This window comes from Ailuropoda melanoleuca, chromosome 8 (assembly GCF_002007445.2).
Source record: "Ailuropoda melanoleuca isolate Jingjing chromosome 8, ASM200744v2, whole genome shotgun sequence".
Lineage (NCBI taxonomy): Eukaryota > Metazoa > Chordata > Mammalia > Carnivora > Ursidae > Ailuropoda > Ailuropoda melanoleuca.
Genome location: NC_048225.1, coordinates 67512971 through 67525637, shown reverse-complemented (window position 1 = coordinate 67525637; position 12667 = coordinate 67512971). Strand labels below are relative to the sequence as shown.

Below are 12667 nucleotides of genomic sequence, written 5' to 3'. Positions count from 1 at the left end.
AACCTCTTGAGACGCTACCTTGTACGGTTACCGTTAAGTGTTCTTACAGTAATTACACAATTAGCCTTTGTTCCAAAATCTATAGACTAAACCTACGTCACCACCTAAAACTCCAGCTCAGCTTGCAGCAAAATTCCTAGGAGTATGAAGAAGTTAAAGATCCGATTTAAAATGGCTAAAACAAAAATCTAAGCAAACGGATAGACAAACCTAAACTTACCAGAAGCAACCTAAAACACCAACAACACACTAGACTGAAGTCAAGGTTTAGTTCTACAGTTTGACTCCTGATTCCTCACTTCAGATCAGTGAGGGTCCTTTAAGAAGATTAAGTGTTCTGTGCAAACCCAATAGAATTACAATTAGGGGATCTAATGTCGTCACATAGCTACGGTTAAGTTAGCAGTGTTGTGTAGTAGTGAAATCAATGACTGGCTCACGTGATGGCTTCTAAAAGCATCGTTCCCAGAGTTTCATGTATTAAGATAGGTGCGTATAAGATATTCGGTTGAGGACAGCCATTAGCATTTTGTAAAGATGGTAAATGGAGTGTTAACTTCTCCCAGCCAGTACACCATTTCCCCTCATTAAAATGTTAAGTCATCTGGGGGGGGGAGGGGAAGGAAGAATTCAACTTTGCTTCATAATTCAGAGTCAATTGTCAGTATACATTTAAGTTTTTAAAACCTAAATGTTCCAAAGTACAGAGTAAAGAATAAGCTGTCCAGAAAGCACACACTTAAATTTTCTCCTCTTGGGAGTTTTATAAAGGGATTTTGAACCTTGATGGCGAGAATCCCAAAACAAGAGTAAAATGAATTCTTTTTATTGCAAACAAACGTCTAAATTAATTTCTCCACCCACTTTCTTTAGAAAGAAAAAGAAATCAGCAGGCTAAGGAGATACCCATTCAAGAACTGACATGATTAAAAATTAAGATATAAATGGGTGACTCACAATGTCATTAGCTTACAAAGACGGTGGAGTAAACTACTACAAGCACACTAGTTATACAGTATTTTGTGGGAGAAGGGCATACAGACATAGCTAACTTCATATAGATCCCATTAGACAACTGGATTTACAACAAGTTTTTTTAATAAGAAATGGGCAAAGCCAGCTTTCTTTTCAGAATCAAAATGCAGAACAAATGGAAAAAGTATGGTATTGAACCTTCACAAGTTTGAGCCTCCACAAATAAAGCAACCAAGTTTTACATGTTTAACAGCCCTTCTACATACACTCCATCTTCTCCATCTCGGTTCCAAGTGTTATCTTCATTCCCAATTACGCCAATTCCATTGTTATTTAAAAAAAAGAAAAAGCCTTCCCCGTTATTGTCGGCAACTACTATTGAAGCTTCCCCCGCCACTACTCAGAGAACTACAGAGAGGATGGAGTGTACTATGAGCGGTACAGAGTCTTATGCAATTCATGAGGACCACTTAGTCCTTACATGAATCTGGTTGCTAACATTTCTATTATATTGTGACAATGACTCCCGACTGTTATCTCTGTGAGAAATGGGGGGAGTAAATTCTTAATAAAAGACACCAGGTACAAAGCAACATTTTACTTTTGTTGTGATAAAAAAAAAAAGTCACATTTTACAGATAAAATGTAGAACCCTGAAATACTGACACATTCTCTTATCGTGCACAATGCTGAGGTTCTCTTACGATTCACTTTAAAACTGCAATTAAAAATGTACAAAAAAGAAAAGAAAAAAAATCAACCCACAAAGCTTCTAAAAAAGGAACCCGCAGGCACTTCCTCTTGTGGAATGTTTAAAAAGTTAGCCTACTAAAGAAAACAGTCGACTTCTTGTGAAGGTTTTGGAGAAATATGTATCAGTTCGTTTTATTTGGGTATTCAATAATATCCTTGGTGATAATGCTGACTCCATGGCTTCTGACCCCAGAATTGCTGTAAGAGAAAATTTTTTTTTTAAAGAAAAAACATCAATAAGCCACTCAAACTGCTTTTAGGAAATGACAATCTAATTCAGAGTAACTGCTGGAAACAAATATATACCTGTCATACCTCTGATCTCTAACCAAACCAGATTTAGTTAGTATTAATATCCCATTATTATCAATAAACACATTACAAAAGGAAACACATCATGACTTGGTTAGTTTATACAATTAAAGCTAGCAATAAAAGAACCGTTTGTATTAAAGAGTATTTTATTATAACGTTAAATTACAACAAACTCCACCTAAATTCACACCTTGCCCTGTAACACTTATAAACACTCCAAACCCTGGACAAGTTTTTCAAGACTGATTTTTATGAACTTGAAGTACAATTAATGTCCGTAGCACATAAGAAATTACTTACACCCTGCTGCCACTGGTTGTAGCCCTGAGATTGATTTTTGTAGCCACGATTGTTTCCTCGTCCTCTGAAGTTCTGGGGAGAAAAAGAAATCTTTTAAGAACTCAGAGCACAGTTTGTCATGTTTGTACACGGGGGAAGCAGCGGCACAGAAATGGATTGACTGCTAGCAGTTATGAAGCTCTGCTCTGGGAACCCTCTGCAGGTTTGTTCTCAGGTATCTAACTTATTCATCTAAGGCATCACCTGACTCCATGCTAGTTCACCTGAAAAATCAAAATTCAGTGGGCCTCATTTTACCATCACTAGTCTTTCTTACATCACTGCATACAGACACACACAACGAGCTGCTTACGATTCTTACTGAGGTTTGTGACACACACCTACAACCTTCCAGACTAAATCCTCCAAGCATCGTGCCTGGAGGGACTTAAATCGTTACCTGGTTGTAGTTCCCTCTGTTGGGCATTCCACCTCTGTTGTAGTTCCCTCTGTTTGAGTAACCGCCTCGGCTGGGAAACACAGGGCCACGAGGGTACGGATAGCCAATCCCGCCACTGCCGCCACCGCCACCGCCACCTCTCTGCGGCATATTGCCCCTCCTGTTGTAGCCGCCACGGTTCCCGGGAGCTATGAACAAGAGATGGTTTGAACAAGAGATGGTTAGTTTTAACAGTGTGCTGTCGTACCTCCTTTACACATAGGACTAACGACAGGTTCCTCCGGACCAGTCCTTGAACGCGGGGGGGAAGTCACTTTTGAAGACAAGCACAGTGTTTCATTTAACCACTCACATCACCTACGCGTATTTATCGAGTCACTAGATTTTAAACCAGTTACTAGAGCAGCAGGATCAAGCCAAGAGTCGAATGTCCTAGGCCAAACTCTGCTAAACCCCACACGGACCCCCAACCAGGAGACTCTCAGCACCTGTGTCAGCCCTGAAGCGAACAAGCCCCACGCGCCCAGGACTTGCCTCCCCCTCGGAAGTTGCCACCGCGCATGTTGAAGCCGCCGCGTCCTCTGTGGCCGCCACCTCTGTTGAACTGGTTCTTGCCACTCTTGTTTTTATTGCTCTTCTTCGAGCCAGTGTTCTGTTTCTTTTCCGGCGGAAGAGCCTTTTTGCTTTCTTCCTTATACTGCTCCAAGAGCTTCTGGGCTTCCTCCTTCTGCAGTTCCACATAGGTTATCTCATCGAAGCACTCGGCTACCTCAGGCAGCGTGAAATTCCCTACAAGGAAGGACATCAGGTTAGCTTAAAACCCCGCTGACTCCCACAACCCCAAAGCCTAAACTCAAGGGGCTTTCGTCTTCTGAAACCACACTATGCTGTCTACTCCTGGTTTACTCACTTATTTTCCTAGAAACAAACCAAACACATCCATTGACACGGAGTGAACGTGACTCGTCGAAGCATTGCTGGCAGACAACGTTCACTCAAGTTTACAGACATAAATCACAAAAGATGTGAACACGGTAGTAGAATTAAATTCCATGCCTTTCATTTTGAGGACTGCATGTTCTGGTAGGTCTTTTCCCTCGACCTCTGCTTTCTTTTGTGTTCTCTGCTTGTAATCTTCGTCTTTCGGGCAAACTACAACAGCTTTTCGTTGGAAGCCTGCAAACAGGCACATTTTTCTCCTCTGGGCAGCAGCAGACACGTTTGTCTTGAAAACAAAGGGTATAAACCCGAACATTAGCTCCACACCAAACACAACAATCCATTCCTTTTTTCAACATCAAAGCTACAGATTACCTGATCCAGAATGAAATTTCGCTTCTTACGGGCAGCAATCTCAATAAACTTTCCAAGACACTGGGGAGCTCTCTGCAACAGCGTGTTCAGTTTTCCAGTATCAGCCATCTGCTTCTTAAATCCCGCCACCTGTTTTACAGGTTAGAAAGTTCCTTTGACCTTGTGAATGAAGCTTATTTTTTTAGCATCAGCTTAGATCTATGTGGAAACCACACATTTCCTAACTTAAATACCGCCTTTCCTCATTACCATTATGAAAAGGGTCACTTGACGTAACAAGATCCTCTGCTGTTCACCTCTTTTTTAGCTACTGAATGTTGATAGCTCAAAAAATTCTATAGAAAAAAAAGTAAAACCTAGCCGCTGGAAGGCACTTTACCTTACACAAGAAGGTAGTTTACCCTACGTTCTACTCTAAGTAACCAGTGTAACTTTGACAAACTCCTTTCTCTAAAGCACCAACAAAACGCATGACAACAACAGGCAAAAAGATTAGAATAACTTCTGGTCTTTCTTAAATGCTGAGATGACACCCAAAAATTTTACTTACCATCATTTTATCCATTATGGTGTTTGTCCCAAGAATGTTGTATTTACCAGGATTTTCTGCTGCATGTTTAGTAACCCAGGTGGTTTTCCCAGCTCCTGGCAAGCCAATCATCATAACAACCTACAGCAAAAAGAAATGGTATTTCACTTATCACTAAAGCCATCTAAGAATTCCTTACACGTTTTTAAATGCATGAGAACCCAGTTTAGATATATATAAATTTTCATTGCCCTAAAAGCAAAGGGAATTTTTGGAAACTCAACGCTCTACAGAAAAGTACACAGCTACTAAGAGAAAAATCACCGGCCGACAGTGACAGGCACAGCAGAATCAATCATCCAGATCATCCAAATGTCATTTCTGCCAGAGTAATCTTCAAATGCTTAAGGAAAAAAAAAAATCCACGTACCTCACAATCTTTCTTCTCTTCAGGCCCCTTTGGTCCTCTAACTCGATCCTCTAAGGGGACATTCTGGATAAAAGTATAATCTTCCGGTATTGGAAAATATGGCTTTTCCTTCTGACCAAAATTAAATTCAACTGCACAGTTGTGGCAGAGGACATGCGGGAAGAGTGGCCTTCCAGCAAGAATTTCCTTACTGATCTTGAAGGCAATGCCAAGATCCTGCCCATTCTTTGCATAGGAGAGTTCTACTTCTTCACTTTCAAAGTTCTGTTAAATCAGAAAAAAATTAATGGTTTTAACCTGCTTCTGTTAAACTTTCTTAAAAAATTTTTCAAAATTTAAATGAGGAATGAAGCTTATACTATGGAAAACATATTTAAGTTAAATGTTAGGAGCTTTATAACAGTTATAAAGAATGAAACACATGTATCTGGAAGCAGAAACAATGCTGCCTTAGCAAACACACTAGATTTTCAGGTCAACTTCATGTTAAGTAGTTTTCAGTCAAAACGGTTAGTTGAAGGCTAACGTTGATAGACCTTTAAAAAAATTCCTAGCTAATAATTTCTTGCTTATACATAGAAACTTAGCCGACTTACAGCAAAACATGTAATCACATCATTTTCATCAAATTTCTCTCCATAATCTTCAGTCTCACAGTTGCATGTTTTTATTCCTTTAAGGGAATACCCATAAGAAAATTCTTCTTCACCTAAGAAAATAATTGACTTTCATGAAATCGATGGTTCAAAACAGTCCAATGACCCACCATATTTTAACATTCCAGATGGAATGAATCAACAGAAATGAGTATATAACCTAACATTCTTCCACTTACACTTTATCTAGATGTAGAAAATTAATGAGCTAAATGAGTTATGTAACAATCTGAAAAACTGCATACCATGGGATAGTGATTTTTAACCCACTGGTCATAGAACAAGTAATTGTAAATGAAAAAAAAGAAAAACTGAAAGTCAGCTGATACCTACTACATTGCTAGTAGTATCGTTCATGCCTACAATACTAATAAAATGGATTAAAAACAGGCAGAAGGTTTAGAATGCCTTGGAGGCTAACTACTGAAATCAAACCCTAAACACGCGTGAGCACATACTACTCATATGGAAACTTTACCAAGCAACATTCCACTTGTGGTTAGTGACCAGCCAATCCGAACTTCATGTATGTCAATATCTTTTGTATATAAATGCCTTACTGGGATCTTCTCTGTAACCTGAAAATCAAATCATAAATGATTACGAGGAAGATAAACCCTTGAACCCTAGTTTATTTCATCTGGGCAGTGGGCTAATTCTCTGGCTACTAATATAAAGACACCCCTTCTGCCCTTACCATCTCTCCCCTACATTTACGAAAACTTTAATAATTGACAGAAGAGCTTGGAACTTGAAATAGAAAAGGTTCAAGTCAAGTCCTTGGCTGACTTCTCAACTTAAAACCAATTAAAATATACATTCAACATGTTTTGCTCTGGAACAACACTTGAAGCCTAACCAAATTTTTTTTTTAAGATTTTATTTATTTATTCGACAGAGATAGAGACAGCCAGCGAGAGAGGGAACACAAGCAGGGAGTGGGAGAGGAAGAAGCAGGCTCACAGCAGAGGAGCCTGATGTGGGGCTCGATCCCACAACACAGGGATCACGCCCTGAGCCGAAGGCAGACGCTCAACCACTGTGCCACCCAGGCGCCCCCCAAATTATTTTTAAACCCTTCGTGGGCCTTTCAAGTGCCTGATGAAGAAGGAGCACCCTGAATACAAACAGGCCGACCCCACAGCACAAACTTCGGGTGTAACAACTACAGTTAGCTGTTACAGGTTTTCCAAGCCCCTCTTCTAATCCACAGAAACTTCAACGGTAAATTCCACTGACACCGAAGTTGTCAGGCAAATGGAAACACACAAAAGTTCTTTAAAAAAGAAAAAAAAAAATCACAAAACTGCATTTACCTTCATCTCAAAACAGACTTTGCCTTTTGACACACCATAAGATGCCCTTCCTCCAGCCCAAAGAAAAGCAAAACTCTCCATAGTGAGGGAAGAAGCACTGAGGCGGTCTCTTGATATTTTAAAATGTAGATCACAATTATCTGCAATTATATCAAATACCATATTATTTCTTTTAACATCCAACGTAAATACATCTGCTACGTAGACAGAACCTGGTTATTACGTTCTTGCTTATCTCCTGAAGCTCACGGCACACACTGCTTCTACAGATCATGCTGCTTGCTGCTCTGACCTTCACTTTAAGCCCCACTCCCACCGAGTCACTCTCACCAAATTATAAACTAAAGCGTAAACTGCCTACAAAACCAAAAACACCAAGGTTAAACGTGTATTTTAAGTATATAAAATAATCAAGACAATGTGACATGGGATACATACCTGCTCTGCTCTTTACCTTGACTTAGAGGCAAGCAGTAGAGGATAGCAGGAAATCAAAGTGAAGCATGCCAGAACCAGGTAGAATTTACCAGTGCCACAAAAAACTGAAGGGAGGCCATGACCACATACTTTGAAATACAGGAGGTAAGAGCTGTTGATCCTGCACTTTGTAGTTTTAAAACACCAGGGGCTCTAGATCCTAAATTCTTTCTCAAACTTGTGAAGAAGGCAGCCTCAACCTAGCAAAGTGCAAACCTGGTTGTCTAACACTGTTAATATTACAGCATTTTAGGTCCCTTTTCGAAGCCAGGCTTGCCGGTTGGTCAATAAGAACGGGGGATTATCCACTCCCCGGATTACCTAAATCCGGGAGAAGGTCTTTAACCTGGCTGCCTTCAGGTCAGCGGCTCATCAGCACGCACCTTCTCCGAGTTCTCACCTCATGTTAAAAAGTTGTTTTCTTTTTATTGGTGAAAGGAAATCAGATCTACAGTTTGGAATTCTTAAATGAGCTTTGCTCTCACAATTCCTGATCACTGGTAGAATTTTCGATTCAACAAATTGAGTTTGAACCCAATATAGTCATAGATGAGCTGACGTTCCAAGGTAATCAGCTAAAAGCCCATCTAGTTTGATAGTAGCGTTAACTTCTGGAATCATTGCTTCACTATCTTGCCAATTCCAGCTTAGTTTGTATTTAAGCAACCAAACTATTTAAAATAAAACTCTCAAATCAACTAACTACTTTTCCATGTGCGGTTTTTTCTTTTGAAAGACTCCCTTAGCTCAACTACCTGTAAAGGATATTTAATAAGAAATTAATAAGAGTTAACATTTACATTCTCACAAATCTGATTAAAGGTAATTTGTATTGGAAAACATAGGAATCTGAACTTTAAGTCCCTAGATCTATGGGGCAGGTTCACACGTTACCACCTACTTTTCAAATTATTTCTACACTTTGTTCTATTTATCAAAGTGAAAGAATTGTGCATTCTTATCAAATACTAAACCAACAAAATGTTTTTACACAAAATCACACATCTGACAGCCAAGGCCCATTTAGAGGTTTGCAATACTTCCTCATACTCAATTGCAACCCAACTGGGTAAAGTAGCAGTGTTTACAGCGCTGCCATTGATACCATTCGCTGCTGAAGAAAGCTAGTAGCCCAGTGATAGCCCACTGCTGCTGCCCCAGGTCTTTGGAAGAAATCAACTTATGTTAAAGCAGCAGCTACTGAACTGGAATTGAGAACAAAAGAGCAGTTATTGAAAGAGTAATATTACAATATTTTAGAATAGGGAATATACTTGTGTGCTAATGGGAAAAGTCATTAATACATATTTAACTAGCCCAAATAGCTCAATATAATTCTACCAAAAAAATGAAATTACTTTATTGTAGGAGCCTAGAAGGACAAGTTACAGGTAGTCTTACAAGTTTCCATTAGCTAACTAAACCCAAAATTGGCATTAATTTTACATTCCTACAACTGAAATTTTTCTAGTCATATTAAAAAAAATACCACCAAATTGCTGGAGTCTCTAAAATTATCAATACGACACAACTGATGCTGTACTAAATATTAAGCTACCAGAATCTGAATACAACCCATCATCATCTCCCCGCTTTTAAGAGAAACGGTTTACACTAAGTTTTCTGCATTTAAGTTCAGCACACTGCGTTAAATCCGCTAATACTCTGGAACCAAAACCGACACATGGAGTAACTGGGGGAGGAAAGGGAAAAAACAGCTTCACTTACAAGTATCAAGACAAACCACTGTGTCATCGAAGTGCTCATCTTCTTCTTCAACAGGTGGCTGAGGAGATTTGGCTCTGAAAGACAGAATTGTCTCCTGATTCAGCTTCTCCTACCCAAGAAAGAACGGGGACGGGTAAAACTAGATCGGCCTACTCTACCTGCTGTACTTGTTCTCTTCAATGTACTCAAAATATCCACGGCCGTGATCTTCTCGAGGTCTTTTCACCCCTCTCTTTTTATCTCCGCCTTTCTGCTCTGTTTTGCCGTCTCCTATAACACACAACACCCCTAACATAAGGGACCAAGCCGCGACACAACCGGGGGAAAAAAAAAAATCCCCCTCCTGTTTGTGGACGCAAAAAGCCCGACTCTCCCGTGCTTTTTGCTAAGCGTTTTCAATCGACGAACCCAACGCGAATTCAAAGAACAATCAGCTTGGAACCGGCCTGGAGTTAGTGACGCAGTCTAAAGACATTCCTAATTTTGCCAGCCTGCTCGAAGGTTCGAGAAAGCTCCTGGAAACCAGCGCGGCCCAGGCCCCGAGCCCACGTGTATCCCGAAGAGAGTTCAGGAAGGGGGGAGGGGCCGGGCCGGCCCGCGCGCCCTCCCCGCCCCTCCCCCACCCGGGCCCGCGTTCCCCGCGGCCGCATTGTACAGATCTTCCGCCCCGCTCTCCCCGCCCGGCCCCTCCCGCCGGAAGTGACGTCACGCCGAGCCCCTGCGCTCCTTGCACAATACCGCGGCCCAGCGCCGCCAAAGCGCGCCCGCCCCGGGCCCTCGGGCCTCTCCCCTCCCCCCGAGACATGTGCCCGCACCGCGCGCACGCAGCGCGGCGGCGCCACCGCGGTCCGACGGGGCTCCCGCCCGCGGCTCCTCCCCCTCCAGCGGCAGCTGCAGCTCCCCCCCGGCTCTCCAGCCACATAATGGAGGCGCCGCCGCCACCGTCGCACACGCCGAGCCCGAGGCCGCGCAGGCCTCGAGGCCGGGCGGGATTCCCCGCGCCCCCTCCCTCCCCCGCGGCGGCCCCCGCCCGGGGCTCCCTCCCCACGGCGGGGCTCCGGCAGGCCTGGGGCACGGTCCCCACCCCGCGCGGGCCTCCCGCCGCGCGCAACGTACAACGCAGCACTCACCCGCCGCCGGAGCCCCGGGGCGACCGCCGCCTCCGCCGCCTTCCGCCTTCTTCTTACCTCCCGCCTGCTGCTGGCCCTGCCTCGCCCCGGGCGGCGCCACCGTCACCGCGAACAGCGAGGTGGGGCCGCTGCTCTTCCCCGCGGCCTCCTTGGCGGCCCCGCGCTGCTGTGGGGGCTGTTGCTGCGGCGTCGCCGGCGGTTGAGGCTGCTGCTCCCCGTGCCCGTTCTCGTCGCCCGCGCCCTCCTCCTCGTCGCCGAGCTCATCCTCCCCTTCCTGGAAGCCCTGATCGTCGCCGTTCTCGTCTTCCGAGGCGGCCTCCTCCTCCTCCATCGGGCCCGCGTCGGCCGCCCCCGCGGCCCCGTTCTCCTCCCCTAGCTCCATCTGGTCGCCATCCAGGGCGGCGATCCCTTCCTCCTCCTCTTCCTCCTCCTCCTCCTCCTCGTCGCCGCCGGCCGCGGCCTCCTGCTCGAGGCCTGCTCCCGAGCGCCCGGCGGAATCTCCGCCCAGGTCTAGGCTGCCGTTCCCGGGCTCCATGGCGGGGCGGCCCCCGGCCTCCTCGTCGTCCAGCGCGGCCTGGAGTCGCTCCATGAGCTCGGCCTTGAGGCCCTTGTCGGAAAGGCGCCGCTTCTTGAGCTCCTCTTTCAGCTCCGAGACCTTCAGCTTTTTTACATTAACAGGCGAGGAACTCATGGTGAGGGCCCCGATTCACCGCTAGGCGCTGGCTCAAACTCGGCTCCGCTCACTCGGCCACTGATGGCGGCTGCTGCGGCTGCTCCTCGGCCCGGGCGGCGGCTGCGGCTGCGGCTGGAGGTGGGTTCGTGCTGCAGAGCGGACCCGCCTGGTGTCGAACGGCGCCAATTCCTTTCACCGAGTTCGCGAGGGAGACGCGGAGACTCGCCTGGCGCGAGCGAGCACGCAACGTCCTCTCGCAGGGGCGGCGCCGCGCACGTAATATAGCCGCCCCGCCCCCTGCGCTGACGGGAGCGCTGCGCAGGAGGAAAGCCGGAGCGCGCCCGCGCCCCGCCCCGCCCATTACCGTACTTCCCTCCCCGCCCCCACGCCGAACCCGCCGAGAGCGCGGCGCAGGCCGCGCAGTGCGCTTCCAATTGGGACCGAGCAAATGGAGGAGAAGGAAACCGCCTTTCAGTTAAAGCGATCCACTGCAGCCTCTGTTGGGTTTCCTAGTTCTGTGGCGGCAGCACTCGGCTTGCTCTTTGCCTCTCCAGCCCGGAGGCCGGATTCAGCCGGAGGCGTGCAGGCCTCGACTTGGCGTGTTCCACTCGAGCCCTCCACCTTTTCTTCCATCTTAGATTCGCCTTATCTCTCTCCAGCTATTTGTTTAAAACTCCTTGAAATCTTATTTCCGTGTTGATTCGTGCAGCACAAATTGGCAGTGACTGTACGCGGGGCGGGGGGGGGGAGTTTCTTCCGCCTCATATTTGGTTTAATTTTCCTAGGTCCTGCCTTGCGCACTGGATTTTAAGTTCGGGAAGGGCGAGGGCAGAGCATCTCTTTTGTCTCTTCCCCAGCCCCCGGTGCAGGGCTGGTTCGGGAGCGTGAGCCTCTACTCCATGCTGCAGAGGCGTGCTGGGCGAGCCTCCTCGGGGCCGCTGCTCTCCTGCTGCCGAGAGCCGAAGACGTGAAATTAGCCTCAGGGTGGCATTTCTGAGTTTCCTCTACCTCCCCAGAGAGACAGACCTCTGCAAGATCAATTCCGTCCAACTTAGGACGTCCCAGTAGCTAACAATGAGACCCGGCTAGGTCTTCCACTCCGCTTCTGCTCCTGATGCGCTAGAAATACTCCTGAATAAATCATGCTGAAACTAAGAAAAGCTCACGACAAATCAAGGGCTGGGATTTTGTAAAAAAGAAAAAGAGACGATCTTTTGGTGTATTTTAGAAGTTTCATTTTTCTCTTGACTAAATAAAGGGCGTGTTCTTGAGGTTTTTGCCCAGGGGGGACAGAATATAGATTTATGATAGAAGGGAACATCTTAAACCCCAGACAATCTGCACAGTGACTTGCCAGTGTTCCACTATCTCTAAGGAGGTCAGTTCTACCCACTGCTTGGTGCTGTAGCTGGCACAGCAATGCTGCCCCAATGTTAATTTGAAATTGGAACAGTATGAACACTGCCCCATAGGCTAGTATGATTTAACCGATTAGTAAATTTTTAAAGTTTCTTCATAGCTTTTGAGAAGCATGTGTTTTACCATGCAGTTATTATAAAGATGAAATATTAACATTTGTGAAATGATTAGAGTTGAAACTTCCAAATAGTGCCAAAAACTCATTGAGCCTTT

At 45.4% G+C, this 12667-nt stretch overlaps 1 protein-coding gene across 2 annotated transcripts; it reads right to left on the bottom strand.

Moving 5' to 3' along the window:
* Positions 1-810: 810 nt before the first annotated feature.
* HNRNPU (heterogeneous nuclear ribonucleoprotein U) lies at positions 811-11257 on the bottom strand. Of its 2 annotated transcripts, none has more exons than XM_034666628.1 (14): positions 10363-11257; positions 9391-9502; positions 9233-9306; positions 7028-7167; positions 6190-6289; positions 5652-5764; positions 5056-5319; positions 4647-4766; positions 4097-4225; positions 3839-4007; positions 3317-3571; positions 2783-2970; positions 2344-2415; positions 811-1926 (listed from the first exon to the last, which is right to left on the bottom strand). In XM_034666628.1, exons 1-14 carry the CDS (start codon positions 11051-11053, stop codon positions 1873-1875), a joined length of 2481 nt encoding a protein of 826 aa, XP_034522519.1. In that variant the 5' UTR covers positions 11054-11257; the 3' UTR covers positions 811-1872. The 2 variants fall into 2 exon arrangements, with proteins under 2 accessions (XP_034522519.1, XP_034522520.1); XM_034666629.1 differs by having other exon boundaries at positions 10420-11255.
* Positions 11258-12667: the final 1410 nt, after the last annotated feature.

Excerpts from the sequence above, each read along its gene's own strand:
- HNRNPU (XM_034666628.1), bottom strand. The coding sequence starts at position 11,053 with ATGAGTTCCTCGCCTGTTAATGTAAAAAAGCTGAAGGTCTCGGAGCTG. Across the intron at positions 9,307-9,390 it reads GAAGAGAACAAGTACAGCAG|AGCCAAATCTCCTCAGCCAC; the intron begins GTAGAGTAGGCC and ends TCTGTCTTTCAG. Across the intron at positions 4,767-5,055 it reads AAGAGAAGAAAGATTGTGAG|GTTGTTATGATGATTGGCTT; the intron begins GTACGTGGATTT and ends TTTTTGCTGTAG.